Source organism: Diabrotica virgifera, chromosome 3 (assembly GCF_917563875.1).
Source record: "Diabrotica virgifera virgifera chromosome 3, PGI_DIABVI_V3a".
Taxonomy (NCBI): domain Eukaryota; kingdom Metazoa; phylum Arthropoda; class Insecta; order Coleoptera; family Chrysomelidae; genus Diabrotica; species Diabrotica virgifera.
The window spans coordinates 104,176,523-104,203,266 of record NC_065445.1 but is presented as its reverse complement, the minus strand read 5'-3'; the positions used below and the strand labels follow the sequence as shown (position 1 = coordinate 104,203,266).

Here is a 26,744-nt window from a genome sequence, read left to right as displayed (position 1 = left end):
CGTTGGTTTTTCTTCTTGATGATTGATATGTGTCTCTATTTTATAGTTTTTTGGAAAGAAACCACTTTTCTCCCTCCGGGAGTTTCAACAACCCTCAAATCGCCGGCGATACAACAACGAGGACCATGTCATCAGGGCTGCAACCACATAACCAAGACTGCAACGACCAACATCCGTAGGCCTGGTGGAATACAACATAGTCCTGTCGCCAGGGGGGGTACAACGGCCTCCTGTATTCAGATGGACTTACCCAAGTTTTTTTATGTATTTTGACCTGTAGAACACGATTTTTTTGGGTAACAGTTGATCCGGATGTCGATAAGATTGTTATAAACCAAGAAGTTGAGGAATCACATAACAGCGATTTCTCGCAAAACAAAACATTTTTTTGTATTTTTTGGGCCATTTTAACCAAAAAATGTTCCTACAATTTGTTTCGCAGAATGCATAGTTTTCGAGATAAACGAGGTTGAACTTTCAAAAAATCGAAAAATTAGAATTTTTGAACCCGAAAAACTTTTGATTAAAAAATAAAATAGCAATTCTGCTTACCGCATTTGAAAGTTCAAGTCAAATTATATCGGTTTTAATTATTTGTATTGCCAAAAATGTATTATTTTATTGTTAAAACAAAGCTATAAACACCTAGTGCTTGAGTGATGTTTCAATGATTTCTCATTTAAAATCGAACGAGTACGTAGAGGAGGTAAAAGTGCAAGCGGGGCTATTTCTAAGTAGCATGCAATAAAACGCATGTATTAGGCACGGGAAACAGTATGTGTTTATAGCTTTTTTTAACAATCAAAAAATAAATTTGTAGCAATACAAATATTCAAAACAGATATAATTTGACTTAAACTTTTAAAGGCTGTAAGCAGAATTGCTATTTTATTTTTTATTCAAACGTTCTTCGGGTTCAAAAATTGCAATTTTTCCATTTTTTGAAAGCTCCACCGCGTTTATCTCGAAAACTATTTATCCTACGAAAAAACTTGTAGGAACATTTTTTGGTTAGAATGACCCAAAAAATACAAAAAAATGTTTTGTTTTGCGAGAAATCGCTGTTATGTAATTCCTCAACTTCTTTGTTTATAACAATCTTATCGACATCCGGATCAACTGTTACCCAAAAAATTCGTGTTCTACGGGTCAAAATACATAAAAAAAACTTGGGTAAGTCCATCTGAATTAAGAAGGCCGTTGTACCCCCCCTGGCGACAGGACTAACACCTACAACCCCAGAGCCCGTTGCAGAACCAGCAGCAGTACCATACGACATCAAGAAGATACCATCAGCTACCAAAAGCCATAAGTATAATCCAGAATTGTTAGTTTTTGGCAAGAATTTGAATACATTTGTTAATGCAATTTACTAAGTCATTTTATTTATTATATCTTTATGAACAATAAACATGATTAGTTAAAATTATTGTTTTGTTTGCTTCCATTCCAATTTTCATAGTTCATATCTGAGGTTAAGACAAGACGAACACACACCTGAGTGACTGAGCTAAGCTGAGGGTGTAACGATGGCTATCTTGGTTAGTTGAGGTAATATTTTCGAATATTGTTTCAATTAGCTGGGGTAGTCCACCGCTATTTCGTTACACTGGCGCCGCAACGTTTCTCATGTGCGCTTTTTCGTTACACTTTCGTTACAACAAATTATCCTTGAAAAATGCATAGTTTTCCCGTTTTTTGACTTTGAAACTACAATATTTAGCATTTGACGAAGAAGAGTATAATAAAGTATATCTCGATTATTATTGGTCTTGAAGAAAATTAAAAAAGACGGTTTTGTTTATTTTTTTAAAAGGTACATTTTTATTAAGAAAAGTTGTTTTGATAAAACTAAAACTTTTGGATTTATTAGCAGAAAACTTATTAAAACATTGATTTTTTCGATATAAAATTAAATTCGATAACGAATAAATCGAAAACTATTAATTTTATCAAATAAATATATAGAACCTTTTTTGCTTAGAATTAACGTTTTTAAGAACTTTTGCGGTAAAAATAAAATAAAAAATTTCCTCCCCGAGTTGAGGTAGCAACCACCCCCATGGTAAAAGCGCCTTTCGGCCTCATATAGATTTTGATCCTTGGTCTATTCACTACTTATTCTTAAATTTTCAAGCAAATCGATCCATTCTGTAAAAATTGCGAGGTTTTGTCCTATTTTAAGCTTCATTACTTGGACTATAACTTTTGACATTGTAGTTACACCCGAAAGATAAACTTGAAAAAAATAATAATTGTGCAGGTTCTCATATTTCTGTACCTCAGAGTCAGACGAACGTAAGTCCAAAAATTGTGATTTTCGGGTTTTTGATGTTTTGTGTGTAAAATTTAATTCTACATCGAGCCATAATAACGTAACTGCTTTAAAAATTATACTTTCCAAATTAGCCAAGGTTATAAAAGCGTAAGTCCTTACCCATATCAGAGCCATACAAACGTAACTCCACTTACTACATTATGGCTCTGAGGTTTTGCTTGACACCTGTAAAATGTAAGTCCAAGCTATAGATAGATATAAAATACCTATAGATAGACTACAACGAATCAAAAATCATATTTCAAAGTTCCCTGTATATGAAAGCCACTACAGCAGAGAAAGGTCTCAACGAAAATATTTGGGAAATCACTTGAACATTTCTACAATGTACGCATTGAATGAGGAAGAGTGTAAAAAAAACAAGTTAAACCAGAAAAAAAGTGGATTTATTCTAAAATTTTTAATGAAGATTTCAACTTGTCTTTTTATTCACCAGACAACGATACATGTGATGTTTGTACGTCTATTACGCCAGATCATCCATTTCATAAGTCCATATTTGGAATAGTTTCATATTTTTTTGCTAATTTTTTGCTAATTTATTACCACAAAAACAAATTTTTTGCTCCACCCCTAACCGAGAAACAATGGTTGATGTAGCGTAATATTACGTCACATCAACGATAGCCATATCTCGCGAACCTAAAGAGCTAGAAAATTGTACTACGCGGCATATTTTTTTGCTAATTTATTGCTGTCGATCTGCATATGCAACATACCCCAACACCACCCCTGCTTCCCTTACAGCTAAACAACACCCCCAAAAAACAACGAAAAATCTTGAAAAATGATTTTTGTGATATAGTTGACGGTTGATATTTAATTGCTAATTTTTTGCTGTCATTAGCCGCAAAAAACAATTTTTTTGCTCCACCCCTAACCGAGAAACAATGGTTGATGTAGCGTAATATTACGTCACATCAACGATAGCCATATCTCGCGAACCTAAAGAGCTAGAAAATCGTACGACGCGGCATATTTTTTTGCTAATTTATTGCTGTCGATCTGAATATGCAACATACCCCAAAACCACCCCTGCTTCCCTTACAGCTAAACAACACCCCCAAAAAACAACGAAAAATCTTGAAAAATGATTTTTGTGATATAGTTGACGGTTGATATTTAATTGCTAATTTTTTGCTGTTGATCTGCATATGCAACATACTCCAAAACCACCCCTGCTTCCCTTACAGCTAAACAACACCCCCAAAAAACAACGAAAAATCCTAAAAAATGATTCTCATGATGTGGTTATGATTCTCATGATGTGGTTGATGTTCAATTACAAATTTTTTTCTATGATAAGTTCTATCGATCCATAGCTTATTTTAAATGTTTTTTAATGATACTTATGCACATGCACGTATTATAAAAATTGAGTTATCCATCGCATTTTTTCGGTATGTCAAAAAAAAGGTGTTTCATTTTTTGTTTATTACATTTTCTGTTATATCTCGAAAACTGCTCGATGGATTTTAATGATCCTCTTCTCTTTTTATTTTGTTAAACGTGCAAAAATATGAATTTTTCATTTTACCATATCAATGTATATCGAACCATATCTCCTAGATTTATCGATCGATTTTTGACTATTATTAAATATAAGTCACTTCGATACCACTCCGGCTACACTCAAGGCTGCTCAAGGAGCAAAAAAATTGTTTTTTACGGCTAATGACAGCAAAAAATTAGCAATTAAATCTCAACCGTCAACTATATCACAAAAATCATTTTTCAAGATTTTTCGTTGTTTTTTGGGGGTGTTGTTTAGCTGTAAGGGAAGCAGGGGTGGTTTTGGTGTATGTTGCATATTCAGATCGACAGCAATAAATTAGCAAAAAATATGCCGCGTCGTACGATTTTCTAGCTCTTTAGGTTCGCGAGATATGGCTATCGATGATGTGACATAATATTAAGCTACATCAACCATTGTTTGTCAGTTAGGGGTGGAGCAAAAAAATTGTTTTTTACGGCTAATGACAGTAAAAAATTAGCAATTAAATCTCAACCGTCAACTATATCACAAAAATCATTTTTCAAGATTTTTCGTTGTTTTTTGGGGGTGTTGTTTAGCTGTAAGGGAAGCAGGGGTGGTTTTGGGGTATGTTGCATATTCAGATAGCAATAAATTAGCAAAAAAATATGCCGTGTCGTACGATTTTCTAGCTATTTAGGTTCGCGAGATATGGCTATCGATGATGTGACATAATATTAAGCTACATCAACCATTGTTTCTCAGTTAGGGGTGGAGCAAAAAAATTGTTTTTTACGGCTAATGACAGCAAAAAATAAGCAATTAAATATCAATCGTCAACTATATCACAAAAATCATTTTTCAAGATTTTTCGTTGTTTTTTGGGGGTGTTGTTTAGCTGTAAGGGAAGCAGGGGTGGTTTTGGGGTATGTTGCATATTCAGATCGACAGCAATAAATTAGCAAAAAAATATGCCGCGTCGTACGATTTTCTAGCTCTTTAGGTTCGCGAGATATGGCTATCGTTGATGTGACGTAATATTACGCTACATCAACCATTGTTTCTCGGTTAGGGGTGGAGCAAAAAAATTGTTTTTTGCGGCTAATGACAGCAAAAAATTAGCAATTAAATATCAACCGTCAACTATATCACAAAAATCATTTTTCAAGATTTTTCGTTGTTTTTTGGGGGTGTTGTTTATCTGTAAGGGAAGCAGGGGTGGTGTTGGGGTATGTTGCATATGCAGATCGACAGCAATAAATTAGCAAAAAAATATGCCGCGTAGTACGATTTTCTAGCTCTTTAGGTTCGCGAGATATGGCTATCGTTGATGTGACGTAATATTACGCTACATCAACCATTGTTTCTCGGTTAGGGGTGGAGCAAAAAATTTGTTTTTGTGGTAATAAATTAGCAAAAAATTAGCAAAAAAATATGAAACTATTCCAAATATGGACTTATGAAATGGATGATCTGGCGTAATAGACGTGATGTTTGTGATAGACTAGATTGTGAAATGAAAAATGAAAAAAATGATGAACTACTCAATGAACTGAAATTAAAAAAAAATAAACACCTCGAAGATGCCTCATTAAGATATGAGTTAAAGAAAAAAGACAAACTTGAAAGAAGTGCTAACATAGGATCAAGAGTGATTATGTCAGATATCCAAAAGTGCCTTCCAATACCAGACTTAAAAAACACCAAAAGTTTTTACTCAAGAAAACTCTGGACTAATAGTACTATTTATAATGCAACAACTGATAAAACTTGGTGCATGATCTGGAATGAAGTTACAGCGGGTTGAGGAGGAAATGAAATAGCGTCTTGCTTATTTACATGGGCACTTTTTACAAAATGGGATAATATTTAGTAAAAAAATCAAACAATAAATAAACGATACTTATTTGTTAATAATACAAACAATAGTTTGAAGGTAAATTAAAGTGACAGCTTTGTAATTAAGCAATTTAGGTAACTTATTTAGTTTTTGCTCTCTCCTGAAAAGTTGGCTAAACGTGACTTACGTTTGTCTGGTTCTGAGGTACAGATTTATGTCATTGCATCGCAAATTCCATTTGAAGGAATTTGCTATACATTTTTGGGTGTAATTTCAATAAGATGAAAACAGCATTATGCAAGCGAAAATTGGTAGAATAGAAATTAGAACTAGAATATTCAGCAATACTCAGTATTCAACTCTACTCTTTTATATGGAGTTAAAGCCTGGACAATTACGAACGCAACTGAAAAAAGACTTTCTAGCTTTGAGATGTGTTATCGAAGAATGTGGAAATGCCATGGACACAACACGTAACAAATACGGAAAATTTAAAAAGATTAAAAAATAAATTCTTAACACTATGAATGAAAGAAAAATGAGCTACTTTGGTCACATACTAAGAAATTAAAAATATGCTTTGATGCTATTGGATATACAAGGAAAAGAATACAGAAAAAGAGGACCGCGAAGACGACGCCATGCACGTACTGGTTGAAAATTTAAAGCAATGGAGTGGAAAAGCAATAATAGATCTCTTCAGAACCGTTGCAGACAGAGTAAAATGGACCATGATGATCGCCAATGTCCTTAAAGATGAGGCAGACAAAGAAGAAGATTGAAAAATTTTCCTCTGATAGCAATATCTTTCGTATTAAAACGATATACCTAGTTTATTGCAAACAAGTTAATATGATCCGTGATTGATTCTTTATTTATAGATTTATCCTATTTAAATTGAATATGAAACTAGATCAGGAAGAGTACATATATTTTCGTGATAGATAGGGTTTTAGGTCGTTGTTTTTTCTCTTTGATTCAGTATAAGTAGTAGTTAGTTCAAATAAATAAAATCAGGTCTTGTTTAATAATCATAAATAATTGTATATTAAAATTTAATAGGGAATCGGGTTGTAAAATTTTGTCGCGGATTTTAAATAGGGAATACGTCTAGTAGGTTTTTTTTTGTATAATATATAATAGTCCTGTCGCCAGGGGGGGTACAACGGCCTCGTTAATTCAGATGGACTTACTCAAGTTTTTTTTATGTATTTTGACCCGTAGAACACGAATTTTTTGGGTAACAGTTGATCCGGATGTCGATAAGATTGTTATAGACCAAGAACTTGAGGAATCAAATAACAGCGATTTTTGGCAAAACAAAACAATATTTTGTATTTTTTGGGCCATTTTAAGTAAAAAATATTTCTACAAGTTTTTTCGTAGGATGCACAGTTTTCGAGATAAACGCGGTTGAACTTTAAAAAAATCGAAAAATTGCAATTTTTGAACCCGAATAACTTTTGATTAAAAAATAAAATAGCAAGTCTGCTTACCGCATTTGAAAGTTTGAGTCAAATTATATCGGTTTTGATTATTTGCATTGGTAAAAATTTATTTTTTTATTGTTTAACAAAGCTATAAACACGTAGGGTTTCCCGTGCTTTTACATGCGTTTTAACGCATGTAACGTAGAAATAGTCTTGATTGCACTAGTACCTATTCTACCTACTCGTTCGATTTTAAATGAGAAATCATAGAAACATCACTCACGCACTAGTTGTTTGTAGCTTTGTTTAACAATAACACAATAAATTCGTAGCAATGCAAATAATCAAAACCGACATAATTTGACTTGAACTTTCAAAGGCGCTAAGCAGAATTGCTATTTTATTTTTTAATCAAAAGTTATTCGGGTTTAAAAATTGCAGTTTTTCGATTTTTTGAAAGTTCAACCGCGTTTATCTCGAAAACTGTGCATCCTACTAAAAAACTTGTAGAAATATTTTTTGCTTAAAATGACCCAAAAAATACAAAATATTGTTTTGTTTTGCCAAAAATCGCTGTTATTTGATTCCTCAAGTTCTTGGTCTATAACAATCTTATCGACATCCGGATCAACTGTTACCCAAAAAATTCGTGTTCTACGGGTCAAAATACATAAAAAAAACTTGGGTAAGTCCATCTGAATTAACGAGGCCGTTGTACCCCCCCTGGCGACAGGACTAATAAAGAGTCACTGACCAGCTCATTTATATAGACATGCTATTCCAACGGACTTTAATTTTGGATTTTGTGATAAATACCTTTACTTAGCGCAGTGTGTAGTGGTTCATTGCATGTTAGTGGCTTTTTGGCCCCGTTTGACCGTTACACCACCCACTACCACTGTTATTGTGTTTATAGAGTTATATGTAAACTGTTAAGATATAATATAACATATTTATTATTAATATATTTGTATGTATTAAGGTTGGTGTTTTATTTCAGTTTGTATCAGCAGTATATAAAATAGCAAGACAAGATTAGCATTTAGTATTTTGTATTTCAGGTGGTCGTAACCAGTGTCATTTAGTTCCTGTTGTTCGTTACTTCAAAAATCTCGAGCTGTTCAAATTCTGGGCCCAAAACTTAGTTTTTTCTTTTTGCTACAGCTAAGTAGAGTGAGCGTTCAAATATTGTGCCCCAGAAGTTGAGCTGTCCGAGTTGGCGCCCATTTTCTTCTCTCTTTATCGTCCCTTTTATCTCGATTTATCTCCAGTGGTCTTACCTAGCTGTATTAAGTTTTTGTATTAACAGGTCTTATTTTCTTCCTAGTTACTATCGTTTCATTATCAAATTTTTTTCATATCTCCAAAGCCAATATTCGGTGTATTGAAGCTAGCCGAATACTCACTTGAGATTTAGTGTCTCTCTGCCCTTTTGATTTTTCCCTTCTGAGCTAACCCCTCTTCTTTTTGTCTTAAATCTCTTCTCTCCTATTTTCCCCATATTTCGTCATTCTTCAAAAATCTCTATACCCAGAGTATAGAGGCTTCAATTGGCTATTGATATGAACTACAAAAAAATTTAAATTATATAAATAAAACAAAAATTAGTGAACAAAGAAAATCTGTAGCATAATAGAATATGCAGGAAGTGTTTCATAATAGAATATGCAGAAAACTAGATATAGACAATAGACATCAGCGATTCACAATTTGAATTTAGTAAAGGTCTAGGAACAAGGGAGGCAATATTCGCACTTAAAGTCCTGCCACAAAGATGTCTAGATATGAATTAAAAACTGTACTTGTGTTTTATAGACGATAATAAGGCTCTTGATAGGGTTAAGCATGACCAACTGATTGAAGCATTAGAAAAAAGAAGATTAGACCTCGGGGATATAAGAATAATTTCAAACTTATACTATGGCCAAAAAGCAGTAGTGGCACTAGAAGAAATATAACATCAGAAAAAATACATGTAGAAATACAAAGAGGTGTTCGGCAAGGGTGTATACTTTCACCTTTATTATTTAATATATAACTCAGAAGACATATTAAGTAAGATCATAAATAACCTGAGACACGCTGATGATACAGTTCTTTAGCCGAATCACATGAAGACCTACAGGGACTGCTTAATAAAGTGACCGTGGTAAGTGAAGAATATGGAATAACATTCAACACAAGCAAGACGAAATATGTATATGATAATGACAAAGGCAACTCAGGACATTCGTGAGATATATGTACAGAATAAACCTATTGAAAGAGTAAGACAATTCAAATACCTAGGTACAACCATTAATGAAAACAATGACAGCTCTCAAGAAATACGAATCAGAATCAAACAGGCCAGAAGCACATTTACAAGAATGAAGAGGCTCCTCTGCTGTCGGGACTTACAACCTTGAGTTAAAAATACGACTGTTGAGGTGCTATGTGCTATCCGTGTTATACTACGGGATGGAAGCGTGAACACTGAAGAAAATTGACGTGAGGAAACTGGAAGCATTCGAGATGTGGGTGTACCGAAGAATACTGAAGATCTCATGGGTAGATAGAATAACTAACGTAGTGGTAATGAGACGTACCTATGCATAAGGAAAGAGAAGTGCTTCTAACAATTAAGAGAAGGAAACTGAGATATATGGGACATGTGATGAGAGGAGATAAATAACTAATACTCCAGGTCATTATGCACAGAAAAATCCAGGTAAAAAGATCCATAGGAAGGAGATGTAACTCATGGCTGAAGAACCTTAGGGAATGGTTTGGATTTAGTAACAACGAATTATTTAGAGCAGCGGTCTCAAAAGTAAAAAATGGCTCTGATGATTGCCAACCTTCGAAGCGGAGACGGCACCTAAGAGAAGAAGAAGAATAATTATTAATGATAAATAAAATGGGATAATACCCGAAGGTTGGCTGTATACCATCTAGTTAAATAAAATTTAACTTGAAGTAAAACACTCCTTGGTGTAGTTGGTATATTTTAATAAGAATTTAAAAAAAATTTAAAAATCCAAAAGGATTACGTTCAAAACGTTTTCGGACTTATCAATCCATCATCAGTGAACTTCCTGTCCTTGCTAAATAGCCAAAATGCCGGATCATCCTGGTTACACCTCTGTCAATGGATTACTTCCAGCAACACGATGCTCTACTGCATTACATTAAAAGATTTTTTATGTGATTAGGTCTTCATTGAACCACGTTTAGTTTTTCAATAAAAAAAAAACAGATTAAACGTGGTTCAATGAAGACCTAATCACATAAAAAATCTTTAAATGTAATGCAGTAAAGTTTTAGTTTTTCAATAAAAAAAAAAACAGACTAAACGTGGTTCAATGAAGACCTAATCACATAAAAAATCTTTTAATGTAATGCAGTAGAGCATCATGTTGCTGGAAGTAATCCATTGGCATCCAATTTAGGACATATTCTTTTACAATTTTTACTATGTAGTTGCAACATACAAGTTAACCAGTGTTTGGCATTGTAGCTATTTAGCAAGGACAGAGAGTTCACTGATGATGGACTGATAAGTCCGAAAACGTTCTGAACGTAATCCTTTTGGATTTTTAAAAAATTTTTAGTTTTTTATTAAAATATACCAACTACACCAAGGAGTGTTTTACTTCAAGTTAAATTTTAATTATTATTGACTGTTATATATAATAATAATTATGTGTAATAGTCAATAAACTCACGACAACTGTTTTGATGTCAACGCTTCTATCTCAAGTGAAATATTATGAGTGAAATATGATGAGAAGCCGTGACTTAAGTTCACGCGTAACAATCATAATAATATGTTTTATTAGCTCTGAAGGGATTATAAGGATTTTTTTTCGTATGAGCTTGCTAAATCTTACCATATACAATCAATAAATTGACCAAACAATTCCACCTTCCTATATCATGCTAATTAACACCGAAACAGCTATCGTTAAAGTGAAAACAGTTTTTGTTAAAAGTTACAAACTGCAGATTTTGTAGTATCATTATCGGCCCAGTCAATTGATTATTTTAAATGTTTTTGATTTATGGAATATCAATCGATTTGATTTTTCATTAGTTTTCCTTTTATCAAGCCAGAAACTAGTAGATTCAAAACATTTACATATTTTGTTTATTTATTGGCTTTGGATTGCTTGATCCAAATAGTTGATTATGAGTACGTAATATTTTAATCTTTTATAACGATTTTCTTGCTGTAAAAAACTAGTAGTAAAATGTTAGATTTTTCAATTGTAAACGTGTAAAAGAATCTTTTATTATGACATTTTCTAATTTAAACCAGAAACAGAAAACAAATTGTTCTTTTGCGAACGAAGAAAATTACTTGATAAAACATTAACCTTGAACATGAGCATCCGCAAATTTCAGAACGAAATGAAAACAAATTCAAAACAGAAGAAAAATAGGGTAAGAAATCATTAATAAGATTCTTTGTTATTACACAGTTTAAAGAGGTATTATGCTGTCTACAGTCTGACGCTGCTCCTCTTCTTACTGGTCTACTGCCGTTGGGAAAGACTTAATTAAAATTGGGAGTAGCGAGGTTTTTAAAGACCTCCGCGAGGTGCCTCATTTGCATTCTAAGTAGATCACAACTTGTTAAAAGTTGAACTTCACTTTCAGTTCAAGGATAAAAATCGAGAAAACTCCACACTTCCCGAACTGTTAAATTTTATGTGTAATAATTTAGAGTTTTCCTTATAATATAGTACATTTACTCACGGTTTTTGCTGTAAATTTTAAAGAACCGCTTGGATTGACATAAAATTTGGCATACGCATAGCCAACATGTCAAAGAAAAAAAGTAGTATTGTGCCTATGTGTGCTTTTGCCCTGGGGGAAGTTTCACCCCTTCTCGGGGTTGAAAAAACATACGTTCAAAATAAGTCCGGAATTCGATAAAATAACTAATTCTAAGCAACTTTTATTCTATAGAGTTTTTTCACTAAGTCAATACTTTTCGAGTTATTTACGAGTGAATGTGTTCATTTTTTCAACAAAAAAAAACACATTTTTAGACGATTTTTCCCAAATAATACAAAAAGTATTTTATCGAAAAAAATATTAGCATAAATATAGCCTGAAAAAATTGAAAAAAATTGTGTATGCATGAGGTTTCTAGACCTAGTAGAAACAATAGCTAATGAAAAATAGGTTCATATTCGCTAAATTCCAAATAAAATATTTCAACGTGAAATATCTAATGAAAACTCATTACAACTTTTTTAAAGTAACAAAAAGCTTTATTCTATTTTTATAAAAAAAGTTTCTAGCATCTTTAAGCAAGATACGCTCAAAATAAAGTTGGTCTCTTTTGTTTTTAAATTAATCGTTACTGCTTCACAAGTTGCTTTACTTCTGTCGTGTTTATAAGATCTGTATTTTTATCTGTATTTGCGAAGAACTGTCTAAATTATACATAGTTATATTGTTGAAAAATGAACATATTTACTCGCAAATAACTCGAAAAGTATTGATTTAGAGAAAAAAAAGAATGTGTGTATACTTTGTACGCACGTAAGAAGTTATACTTCTATTATATTATGATTTCAACGAAATTAATATACTTTAAACAGTTTATTTATATTTTATTTAAATATTAAACTAATTTTAATACTTACTACTTCTCAAAAATTTTTATTAAAACAGTGCCAAAAATTAAAATAATAAAAGAATAAAACACACACAAACAAACACATTGAAAAATGACACAAATGATTTCTGAACAATGTAGAAAAAAATTTTAACTAAATACGTATTTTCTGAAAAAAATTATATAATCAACTTACAATCATAAAATGTATAAAAAAAATAAAAAAAAATAAAAGTTTCCATTGGGGTTTGAACCCGCTTATCAGCGCAGTTAGTATTGAAATTCATTCACCTTAAACTTTTACCCACGGAGACCATGTGTCATCATGTGCGAAGATCAACTAACTAAACGGATTAAACTTTTGACGGTTCTGAATTTAACCAAATTATTTTGATTTTAAATTGAAATTATTTAGAATTGAAAGAAATATTAGAATACAACAAAACGTAGAGTAAGAAAAAATTATAATAGGTGAACATTGATAGAAATTTTGATGGTAATCAAATTTTAGTAGGTTCTTTTTAAATTTTCCAAATAGGTAGGTCCTACCTATGAAATTTTTTATTAGGATACTGAAACATTAACAATTATTACGTACCTGTCACTTATAAAAACTATTTGAAAAGTAACTATGTACAATATTATAAACTTGCATTTTCTCTGCCATTACAACAATAAAAACTAATATACACAACATTAATTTGTTTATCCAAAATCTCCATATTGAACAATTATTGACAGATGATTTTAACACCCAATCAGATCCCGTATAACGTTTATACCATACTGTCTGTGTGCGCATGCGCGCAGAATTATGAAATTTTACTCTCAATCGCGCCTAAAGAAGTATAACTTCAAAAAGTATAGAACAAAAGTTGCTTAAAATTAGTCAGTTTATCCATTTCCTGACTTTCTTTGCACGAATATTTTTTCACCCGAGAAGGGTGAAACTTACCCCCAGGGGAAAAGCAAACATCGGCACAATATCAGTTTTTTCTTTGACTCATTAGCTATGTGTGTGCCAAATTTCATGTCAATCAAAGCGATTCTTTAAAATTTAGAGGTTTTGCAATATTTTACCGTTAGCTAACGTACTAATAAATACACTCGTCGCAAAATGTATCGCATAAAGGTATTAAGTATAGAAGTTTTGCTTAGTATGTGCTAATTTTTTTACAGTGTTTATTCCAGTAAAATCAAAGACTAACAGCTCAAATAAATTAAATTAACAATTATTGAACAATGAAAAATACAAATCTACGAAATAAGGAATTTTAAGGACAAATGGAACAATTTAGTAGCTGGTATTAGCACCTCTGGCTCTAATGAAGTCCTTCATTCTCTTCCTATCAGAGACCAAGGCTTTCTATCAGAGACCAAGGCTTTCTATCAGATACCTTATTATGTACTCCAATTCTAAATTTTCCCATTCTTCCGTTAAAGCACTTCCCACTTCATCAAGGTTATCTGGAGCACGATACAGCCTCTTATGCGTCTTTTTAGGTCTAGTCCAAACATGCTCAATTGGGTTTAGATCTGGACTGACTGCTGGCGAATCGAAAACTTAAATTTCAACCTCTTGAAGATAGCATTGTTATTCTAGGAACGTGCGGGCGAGCGTTGTCATGCATAAAAACGAAATTAATTCCAATTATTGGAACAAAAGGCACGACATTTTCATCAGGAACTTCTTTTATATACCTATCAGTTGTCAGGGACCCCCTACGAAATCGAGCATCCTCCAAAGTTTCTGGCTGCTCGTATGTTATACTGAGCACCTCGCTCACCAGCGCATCTGTAAACTGAATTACGTCTTTCGGATCCACAAAGTGCAAATCTCGACTAATCAGTAAAAATAATATTAGCCCAGTCGTTAATATTCCAATCGACATCTTCTCGTGAGAACCTTAAACGTGCCATACGGTGTGCCCTCGTTAATAGTGGAGCAGTAGCCGGTATTCTGATTCCAAATTCCGTTAATCTGTTTCTAACCGAATTGACACTTATTAGTACTCATACAGAAGTAAAAACTTCGTTTGTACAATGGTATAAAAAGTTTATTGAAAAACTATTAAAAAGTCATCCAAAAAGATTCGCAAAACGTTTTCGATCTAGATCAGATCATCTTCAGTGCGTTCTGCTCAGTAGATGAAACTAGCAACCTTATCAAATAAGTGTCATCGAGAAATATGATTTACATGTTAATAATCTGATGTTAGTAGCGACTCTAAGTCGATGTTAAAAGATAAATTTGTTAAGAGTGCTCAAAGGGCAATATGATTCACTGCTCGATAAGAACGTGTGGTTCTTGCCAGTTCAATGGTATCTGTCCATTGAACTGGCAAGAACCATTTATTAACATGTAAATCATATTTCTCGATGTCGCCTATTTGATAAGGTTGCTAGTTTCATCTACTAAGAACTACAGAACGCACTGAAGATGATCTGATCTAGATCGAAAACGTTTTGCGAATCCTTTTGGATGACTTTTTAATTTTTTATACCATTGTACAAACGAAGTTTCTACATCTCTGTGATTTTTAATAATTATAGTATATAGCCAGCTACTGGGATTTTCCAATTGATTTTGATTTTACTTATTAGTACATTACGGACCATAGAAAGATTATTTCGCAGTTCCCTAGTTCAGGGTCTATTTTACCACTATGCCCGTGAGGCACCTGCCTCGGGCCCGTATTTTAATGGGGCCGGGAAAGATAACCAAAAAAACATTTTTTTCCAATAACAAAATAAATTTTCAAAATTCTTTCATTTTACGAACAGGAAATGATAAATGATAACAACAAGAGTTATAATTAAACAAAGTTTAATTGTTTAAAGGCATATGCGCAAAACGTCGCCTGTCAATGTGTTTTAAATGTATTCATTTTTTTCGAATGATGAGAAAACTAATAAGTATTTTTGAAAAATTTAATCGCGGTATGAAAGACTACATTATGACCGAGGGTAGAAGTCTCTCTGAATAAACAAAAAGTTTTTTCGAATGAGATATTTAAAATTAAAAATCACACTAATTTTTTTTTCACCCCAGTAACTTATTAAAACAAACATAGAAGTTTTCAGGGACTTTCTACCCTCCACAATATTTCATTCTGCGTTTAAATTTTTTAAAAATACCTATTAGGTTTTTTAAAAATACCTATGCCCTTAAATGTAAATTTTATTTATCGTTAATAAAAATTAAAATTTCTGGTGCAACTAACTATATTTCTATTAATTAATTAAATTTATTTAAAAAGTTATTTTTTATTAAATTATATTTAGGGGATGAAAATTGTGTAGTGCCTCGGGCCTGATTTGAAATAAAATAGGCTCGGCCCTAGGTGTAACATGACATGTACGCAAAGTCTGCAGACGTAAATAATGATCGTCTACGGGGTTTGTGCACCTGGGCCGTTCTGAAACTGGTCTTCTTGTGTAACTTTTCTCTATATAAGTTTCTCTATACCTTCTTAAAGCCCCTGAAACGCTGGATTGGTGGATTCCCATAATATCGCCAACATATTGCTGCAATCGTCCATCTCCTCCATTTAAAGCAACGATTTGGGCTGCATGTTCTGACCTGACGTTCAATTACTCATTTTTTGTAAGAACGCACCTCCTAATGTTGTTTAATTTTTTTTGGGCAAAAAACGCTAATTTGAAATGTTATGGGCTTATAGACACCTAAAGCCGCGTTCTCACTGGTAAAAATTTGTGACGAACCAAATGTTCGTAGCAAATATCTGCGTGCTCGAGGTAAATTATTTTAATGTGGACGTGATCTTCGCATAAATCGGACGCAAGAATTTTCGACGCACACAACGAACACGCTCCATCGGTTGTCGGTTTTTGAGCAAAGATCAAAGGATTTGCGTCGCATACGGTTTGCAGTGGCAGTGTGGACGTTGCGTTATTTACTCCACACAACCTGAGCAGACGCGCACAACAAATTTTCGATGGTCGAGCAGTTAAATTTGAGAAGCAAATTTTTGCGACAAACCACTAATTCAATACCCACGTAAAAATTTACCAGTGAGGACGCGGCTTAAAGGAGATCATAGAGAACATTCTGCTACAAATTAAAATTTACTTTTAAACTTTTTTTCTGTTTTAAAAATTATGCGATACTTTTTTTAATTATTAGTGTATATTTCAGCATATTCAAATTTGTTTTGAAATATCTAAACAATAAAAGTTGAACTTCACTTTCAGTTCAAGAATAAAAATCGAGAAAACTCCACACTTACTGAAGTGTTAAATTTTATGTGTAATAATTTAGAATTTTCCTTATAAATATATTTCAGCATATTCAAATTTGTTTTGGAATATCTAAACAATGATGTGTTTAAAAGTTTATTTTGAACTGAAACATGCTCTACATGTTGACCTAAGAGATTAACATAAGTTTTTACCATACCGTTGCCACAATTGAATAAATAAACAACATATAAAAATTTATCTTTTATGTAAACTAACGTATTTTTGCCACACTGTCAGATATCTTGGACCACCTGTTATTACAAAATATCTTAATATAGTATTAGTTTTCCCGGAATCTTTTATGTCACCATTGGAGACATATCTCTATCTTCCATATTACGTACAGATCACCTCTTTTCTCGATGACTTTCATTAATATTACGTACAGATTACCTATTTTCTCGATTACTTTCATTTATTTATCCGGACAATATCGCCAGTGCGGGATTAACCATTAGGCAAAGGGGAGCGTTCAAGTATTACGTAACGCGATTTTTGAAGATTTTTGACCCCCCCTCCCCCCTACGTAACGCACTCTAATGGGCGTTTAACTATTGCGTAACGCAATTTTTGAAGATTTTTGAACCCCCCCAACCTGCGTTACGTAATACTTGAACGGTCTCAAAGTAGGCAGTTGCCTAGGGGCCTCAGCCCCAAAGGGGGCCTCGTGGGGCCCAAAAGGAAAAAATAATAATTACAGTTAACTTTAAACTGTAAATCATATTTTGTCGAAAAATTCAAATATCGCGCAATACCATAAAAGTGATGGTGGACGTATAAAACTACATTTATGTAGTATTTATATTATAAAACAGCATACTTCTGTTCACATAGAAAGCCTATATCGGAGAGTAAGTTGCTAATGAATGCCGATTGAAAAGTAATAAGAGCAAAAGGAATAAATCAGTCAGGTCCCCCTCTGTACCCTCTCCTCCACTATCCTTGCCTTTCGCTCTAGTTTCCCACAGAATTTATCATTGGGCCTCTTATTTCTTCTTAGTTTGGTTTTGTTCTTTGGAAAAGAGTGACCGTTCTTCTGGTGTTTTAACCTTTTTAAAGGTCTGTGGCATTGATGTAAACGACATGAGGGACGAATCATACGACAATGCAGCAAACATGTCAGGCAAATACAATGGTCTCCAGGCTCATTTGTCTAAGATTAACAAACTTGCAATTTACATTCTTTGTACAAAACACTCGCTTAATTTAGTAAGTGCTGCTGAAAGTTTAGTTGGAGCAATATCCTATTTTGGTCTTTTTCAGTCCGTGTACAACTTTTTTTAGCCTCTACCCACCGTTGGGAAGTTATGATCAAATGCTTAAATGAAAATCCACTAATCGATCCCATTCGTCACGATCTAGTCCTTAAAAGAACAAGAAACACTAGATGAAGTACAAGGAATGATGCAACTAGAGCTTTGTCTAAAGGTTACAGCGCCTTCAAATCTGCTTTTCATACGCTTGCTGAAGACACTAATCAGAAAGCTGAAACAGTTCATAAGGCTAAGTCTTTGTTGAAAGAAATATCAAAAAAAGAAACATTCATAATGAATGAGTTTTGAGCAACAATTTTAAAACGCATCAATCCTGTCAGTAAATCATTGCAGAGAGGAGAGATTGAACTTCAAACTGCAATTCAGCTTCTACACCCAGATTTTTAGTTCTTAAAATCCCAAAGAGATAATTTTGCTTACTACGAGCAGAAGGCCTGCGGTCTACAACAAATACTTTAAATATTCCGACGAGAGTAAACGTAAGCGAGTAAGAAAACTACATTTTTATGATGCTAATTTCAATGAAGTTTTTCTAGAAAAAGGGTGGAAAAAATTGTTGATGGAGTTGTTGGAGTTAAAACGTATGTACCAATTTTGAATAAGCTAATTACAGAGCTAGTTCGTCGGTTGACAACGTACAAGTCAGTGAACTCAGTATTTGACGTTTTTCTGTGTTTTTCAAAACTGGGTGGTACTCAAAATAAAGGGTTATGCTTCAAAACTATACGAAAACTATCCTGATGATATTTAACCTGAATTTGAAGATGAAATAGTGCAGTTCAAATATTTTATACGAGTAGTCCAGCTTTAAGACTTGCAGGGAAAACAATTTATTCCTGCTTTACAGTCATTTTGGGTTATTTATGAGAACAAACTCAAATTGACGTTTGCAAATGTGTCAGTAGCTTTTAAGATTTATCCTACGCTAATGATTATAAATGCAACAGGCGAATGGTCATTTTTAAAAATGAAAATTATTAAAAACTGTCATCGTTCGACAATGGCACAAAATAGACTAGCATGTTTTCTTTCAATTATGGCTATAGAGATTTGATAATAATTTGGTCGAAAATTTGGAATTCTCGGATATTTTAAGGAGATGGAAGGTTTATCCGAGGTTTTAAAGGGCGAAGGAGAAGGTTTCTTAAGGGGCTTCATAGCTTGGGTTGCCTAGGGGCCTCAAGATTCTTAATCCGGGACTGAATATCGCTGCTTTATATCATGGCTTTTTCTTCTTCACGTGCCATATCAGAATTATTTGACGTTGGCAATCACCATTGCGAAGGCTGCTCGATCTTCTGCAACATGCGGAATAATAATTGTCCTGCATTTGAATCTGAGTTCATTCGCGGATGTTTTTGATCAAGAAACTTGTTTTATCCTATTACACTTCTACGACCTTCTATTTTTACTAAGGATCCGTTTTAATTGTATAATTTCCCCCCAGATAAGACCTTTTCCGGTTTTCCTTTGTCGACCCTCCTTAGTTTTTCTTGCTGTCCAAGGTATATTCAGCATCCTTCTATGAATTTACATTTCCAATGCTTCAATTCTGTTCATGGTCGATACTTTAGTGTCCACATTTCTGCACCATAATAAAATACAGGCCAAACATAACACTTAACTATTCTTTGTCATAGTTCTAAATTGAGATTTGGTTACCTGATATATCATGGCTACCTTTGTCTTTAATTATGGTTTATGGTTGGCATATTTTAAAGCTTAGTTTCTAGCTTCCCTTCACTCCATTTGAGTCATCTAATTCTTTTATTGTACATTATATTGTACGTCCCTGCAACTCTGCGTGTTTTACTTTGTTCCTATTGTTTGCTGTGACGGCTAAGTCATATTGAGTTGCTACCAGGCTTTTCGAAGAGGTACTACGCCGAGGATGTACTTTACGTGGAGGTACTATGCTGGATAGGAAAAGAAGAGGGGGTGGGAATAACCATAAAGAAAAGAAAGTTGGCAGGGCCCCTGCTACCATATGTGCAAAGTGCGCAATGCACAAGGGCCCAAAACCCAGGGTCAAAAACTGATAAATAATTTGCAAAAAAAAAAAGAAAATTAATTTTAAAACAAAAGTTGAGAAATTAAATAGGATTAGGTATAAATACACACGAAACATATTTAAATTAAGTGACAGCGATCTTTTAAAACGGTGTTTTGTTCTTCAAGAATGACTGACAGATCAGAGTAATAAGGATAGGTATAGACTCCAATGATCTGTTTAATGAAATAAAAAAGTCATTTTCATTACCTGATGATACTGACCCCTTTATTAAGTATTTTACAATATATATTTGAAAACAATTTAATCTTCAACCTTCCAAACGTAAGCATTTCACTAAGAATTCTTTTGACATTACCTGTATGTTTAGCTGCTGACGAGCGATCTTTTCAAAGTTAAAAATCATTTGTATAAAAGTATAAATGTTAGAGCTGTAAATGATAAATTTGCAACAGCAAAGTTTCAGAAAATATCCCTACTACAATAGCTATTTTTTATTTTTGTATTGTACCTATAGCCCAGTAAATGGACGTGAAATCGTGTAACCCGTGTAAAATTACACGGCGATACCGTGTAATTTTCAGGGTGGCCAACGAATTGCACGAAAATTTCAATGTAGGTTCTACCCTTACCCTCCACTTCAAAGTTGGACTTGTGTCGTTGGTTGCTTTTGCTCGGGGGTGAATATTACTCCTTCTTGATGGTGAAAAAATATAGGTTAAAATAAGTCCAGAAATGGATAAACTTACTAATTCTAAGCAACTCTTGTTCTATAAAGTTTTGTAACTGAATCAATACTTTTTGAGTTATTTGCGAGTGAAATTGTTTATTTCTCAACAAAAAAATCAGTTTTAGACAGTTTTTCGAAATTATGTTATCAAAAATGTAGCTTATAAAAAAACGAAAAAAATGGTGTATTTATGAAGTCTATAGACCCAGTAAAAGCAAAATTGGAGCTCATGAGAAAAACGTTCTTATTCGTCGAATTCCAAATCGAATATTTCAACGTGAAATAACCAAAAGAATTAAGCACTTTTCGGGGAAAACTCATTAAAACTTATTATGACTTCTAAACTTCAGTTTTCTGCTTTATTTTAAGCACCTACCTACCGACCTACCTTCTAAAAAATAAATAAATAAACATGAACCAAAATGCCTAAGGGGCGCCAAAATCATTTTGTGCACACAGGCCTCAGCAGTCCTTACGGGGCACTGAAAGTTGAAATACACTAGTCACGATAAATGAGGCACAGTAAATATAGAGTACTTCAGCTAATTATCCAAGGGAAAATAGACAGAAGAAGGGGTCCAAGGGGGAGGAGACACTCGTGGCTCCAAAACCTGCGGCAAAATGGTTCGGACTATCATCTGCCGATTCAGATCTGCCGTAAACAAAGTCAGAATAGCCAAGTTAATTGCCAACGTTCAGAACGGACAAGGCAACTGAAGAAGATCTTCTTTTCATGAAAGATCAGTCTTATATATAAATCAGATCATTACAAATGGGTCACCATCATAGTTTAATGTGCTTTTTTTGTAGTTGGTTTTTCTTTAATCTCTGATGAAGGATTACAAATGATTGATAGTTTCTTGGATTTTCGTTAGTAGCAAATTTTATGCAGTTCGAAGCTTGGCCATATCTCAGTGGCGGATACAGGAGAGGGCGATGGGGGCGATCGGCTCCCCCTCTTTAACGAAGTTATGTTATAAAGATTATAAAAACGTTCATTTATTCATTTATTTTTCATAGAAATTTAGCCAATCGGCCCCCGTCTTGAAGATGCTGGATACTACTGGATCCGCCACTGCGATATCTAAAGTATTAGTGATTTTAACATTTTACTTTTTTCAATCTCAAACAGTTTGTTTTGTAGGGACCTTTTTTATTCTGACCTTTTTATTAAAATTATATACCTACTAGACTATATGGACCAGTGTTTCGACAAATGTTTTTTTAATGGCATAGATATTAATCATTTAGTCAGTCACAATCAGATTATAGTGTAATGTGTGTGTGTTGAGCAAATGTCTTGTTATATAGTAAAGTCGACTTCATTGTCTTTACAAAGAGACGCGTATCGTATCCGAACGTCTGCGGTCCCTCAGGTGAGTAACTACCTATATGTTAAAATCGACAAAAGTCATAAAGGATAGTTTAATTATGTAGACTTCTGTTTTTAACTTGTCTTCTGACAATTATAATTATCAATTTTATAATCAAATAATCGTTTGTATTAAATCACCTAATGAATCTTATTCGTGTTTTTGATGACCATCGTAATTTTGGTAAAACCGCCGAATTTCATTTAATTGAAAAATTGATCAAAAATCTCTCTGGAATTGAAATCAATAAAATTGTACAAAATTGTCCTTATCTGCAAAATGTGTCGCGCAATTGGTTTTAAACAGTAAACTTGAACAATCAAATCGTTATAATTTTACAGCATTGTTATCGGCATATTGGTCGTTACAGGACAGATCAGCCGTGTTGTAATAATTAAATATAGTAATAAAACCAAACAATTAAAACAATTTTCTTGGCATCTCGGTAAAAACTTAATTGGTTCGACCGTAGAAACTAAATATATGTACCTACCAATTATTCAGTATATACATAATTATTCATAAAAAATTTAATGTTAAAAGCATAGGAGCAAAATTTAGGACCAATGCTTTTTAAGTGCATTGAGTTTTTCGAATCCAGGGAAAACTAATAAATATTTTTGAAAACTTTAATCGCAGAATGAAAGATTATATTATTACTGAGGGCCAAAAGTCCCTTAGAATAAACAAAAGTTTCTTTTAAATGAGATATTTGAAAAAACATCACACTAAATTTTCTCTTCTTTTTCACCCCTGCAACTTATTAAATTAAACATTATAGAGGTTTTCAGGGACTTTCGGCCCTCGGTAATAACGTAATCTTTTATTCTGCGTTTAAATTTTGTCAAAAATACTTTAGTTCTCTCAAGATTCGAGAAAAATGAATGCATTTAAAAAGCATTGTCCCAAAATTTTGCGCCTACGCTTTTAAAAGATGTTTGTGTTTTGCCTCTGTTGCTATAGTGTTACTGTAAATAATTTTCACTGGACAATGCTTCTTTTTTCAAAGCGACATCCGTGAAATATCATGTCAGACAAATAAAAACTTAGCAGGAAAGAAATAACAAAAACAAAGACAATTAAAAACTATATATTAATTATAAAGAGGGGGTGGGTATCAATGAAGCTGTTTTAATTATTACTATCCATTTGCATTTGTAGAATGTCTGTCTGATATTAGCATTTTTTCGTACCAAAAAAGTGTTTAAAAGGTTTTTTAAAAAATCTGGAGTTTATTTTTTAATCTACAATTCGATAAAAGAATTGCTCTACCATAAATATATTGATTTACAAAGGAATAACTAATGTCAGAATAATACCACATCTGTTGGACACTATGAAATAAGAAATCAGTTTATAAAATTAAAACAAGGTATATTTTGCACCGAAAGATACAATGCAAACCACAAATAAGTCAGCAGCATAAGTCATCTTCTTTCTTGTAGCAGGATTTTCTTAGAATGTATCTCTATTTAGAAAACTTGTGTATAAATAGGAAAAACTTCCCAGTGGACGTATTAAAAAGTCATTTTAATTATTGAGAGTCAGCACGATGCAAAAATGTACATAATGTGCTAACATTTTAAAAGAATTTGGTTTACCAGCAGGAAAAATGTGAGTACACCTAAAAATAAACAACGATCTTGAAAATTTACAAATATTGGAGAACATACAATTAAAATTAAACACAATTTCCTCTTATTACACACCTGATACTCTAGAAGATAATATTATCTAAATAGGTACATGAATTAGCAGGAATAATTCTTTGAGGGTACCTAATTGCAGGATCTTAACGTTTTAAAGATATTCTAAAAACAGAAGGAATCGTATCAATAAAACCATGAATGATAACAATAATAAGCCTAATTGATAATAATATTAAATAACATTATCACAGCAGGATTGATATCTATAAACTATAATAGGTATATTGATGTAAACTTATGATACAGCAGGTATTTTTTGAAATAAGGGATAACTCTTTGAGAATAATTGCAGAATATTAATATTTTAAAAATATTCTAAAAATAATAGGAATCGTTTCAATAAAAACATGAATGATAACAATATTGAGCCTAATTGATAAAATATTAAATAATTATCACAGCAGGATTGATTTCTATAAACTAATATAATATATTCATGTGAACAGCAGGTATTTTTTATATTATCTTACAGGATCTTAACGTTTTAAAGATATTCTAAAAATAGCAGGAATCCTATCAATAACAACATGAATGACAACAATAATAATACGCCTAATAATTGATAATAATGTTAAAAAATCATCACATCAGGATTGATATCTATAAACTATATATATTGATGTTCATGTATGATACACCAAGTATTTTATTTTTAAACGTGTAGACAGGAGAAATAGTCAGCAGGAATAATTGTCATTGTTATGTTTAGAAATTTTAAGGGTGATTATCAATCAGGAAAATTATTTTTTATTTTGTTTGTTCTTACCTTGTGCGATTCTGACCGCTGGCATTTTAATTCTCATTTTGAAAATTGTTAGACTGGCAGTCTATCGCGCACTAAAATAATTTGTCTATCATTTCCAAAAGAAAAAATAATAGTTTCACTAAATCATCGTCACTGTGTCAGTCACTTGAAAAGAAAACACCAAACAAAATTAACAGAGTCAATCCCAACATAAAAAATAAACTAATACCAAAAAGCAGTAAAAAGCGCGTGTATATTTAAGCCGGCAGGTTGAGGGGTCAGAGGGTTTTCGTTTCGTTAGTTAAAAGATCAAGTAGTCCCTGGACCCTGATGCTGTGCGGTCAGCACACCGGTCCAAACGCGTGTGTTTCTACGGCCAGCGCGATTCAGGCGATTCTCGGCCGTGTCCCGATCGGGATCTATCGTGTCGTATCGCTGCGCTTCGTGGCTACTCACTAGCGGCTAGCCAGCGGTCCTAAAGCACCCTACGTAGGTAGGGGATGATGCGCACCACGCAGCGTATAACACAGCAGGAGTGGAGGGAGTTGTGTGCCCGCTGGCCTCCAGGATGTGATATATTCCGGTCTACTCCGGTGTAAGATGTATGTGTGTTTACGATGTTACAGTTTACACTTGTCTTTATACTTTGCTTATATATTAATACTCGAGGTTGGAAATAGAAAAGATAATATGAACTTATTTTATATGCAGCAGGAATCATTTCCTGCTGATTTGTATGCATTCCAATTTTAAATAACTTTTTCATTCAATCTAATATAAAATACTTCAATATTAGAAATTTTAACAATACATCATTTTAAAGTCAAAATTGGCAAGATTTTTCCAAATTTCAAAAAGATGGAATTGTGGAATGTTTCGTGGTACAGACATAGAAATATAACTAAATAATAGCAAGAAAAAAAATTTTTCCCAAGCATACCAATGTTCAGTATAAATATACGTTTGAACACTCCAGGGGACACAATTCTATGATTGATTTTATAGTCACTAATAGAAAAATCCACCCAAAGCAGATTCAGCAGACGCAGGGAGTGAACACAAACTAGTTCTAGCAAAAATAAGAATGAAAATAACATCAAAATATTTTCTACAGGAAATCACCGAAGAGAAATTCAATGTAGAATCACTGTGGAACGACTCTACAGAGAAATGTACCAAGGTAGGCTAGCACAGAATATACAGCTGAAAATAGACGACATCGAAGATATAAACGCGAGCTGGGGGAAAATTAAAAACAACATTGAAGAGGCAGCAACAGAAGCTATAGGAAAACGCAAAGTCATACTGAACAAAAGAAACGTCAACAATACACCATGGTAGAGAAAAGAAATAAAAAAGAAATGTAAAGAGAAACGAGAGGCCTACACGAAGTATACAACATCAAATACTGCAGAATCTAGAGACACCTATAGAAGAATACAAATGAAACAAAGCAGTTGGTAAGAAGAACAAAAAATGAACACTGGGAACAGTACACAGCACCACGCGGCGTATAACACAGCAGGAGTGGAGGGAGTTGTGTGCCCGCTGGCCTCCAGGATGTGATATATTCCGGTCTACCCCGATCTAAGATGTATGTGTGTTTACGATGTTACAGTTCAGAGGTGTAACTAGGATGATCCTAAGGGGGGGGGGGTTATAACTACTTGATCGTCTCTGGGGGATACGATCTGATGATAGTAATGGTGTTAAGCGTATAGAGCTCAAAGTACATCCAAATGGGGGGGTTATAACCCCAAACCCCTCCCTGGTTAGGCCTATGTTACTGTTTACACTTGTCCTTATACTTTGCTTATAATACTCTAGGTTGGAAATAGAAGAGATAAAGATAATAAAAACTTATTTTATATGCAACAGGAATCATTTCCTGTAAACTGATTTGTGTCCATTCCAATTTTAAATAAAAACTTGTTCATATAATTTAA

At 33.3% G+C, this 26,744-nt stretch overlaps 1 protein-coding gene across 3 annotated transcripts in view; it reads right to left on the bottom strand.

Annotated features, from left to right (window-relative positions):
- Positions 1-25,248, bottom strand: part of LOC114337339 (B-cell lymphoma/leukemia 11B) — a 220,158-nt gene extending 194,910 nt beyond the window's left edge. For 2 of the 3 annotated variants that reach the window (XM_050646759.1, XM_050646760.1), the window contains exon 1: positions 24,820-25,247. In XM_050646759.1, the coding sequence (XP_050502716.1) occupies positions 24,820-24,856 (37 nt within the window). In that variant the 5' untranslated portion in view covers positions 24,857-25,247. Of the gene's footprint in view, positions 1-24,819 lie in introns of all 3 variants that reach the window. The other variant, XM_050646758.1, reaches the window with a different exon arrangement.
- Between the last annotated feature and the right edge of the window lie 1,496 nt (positions 25,249-26,744).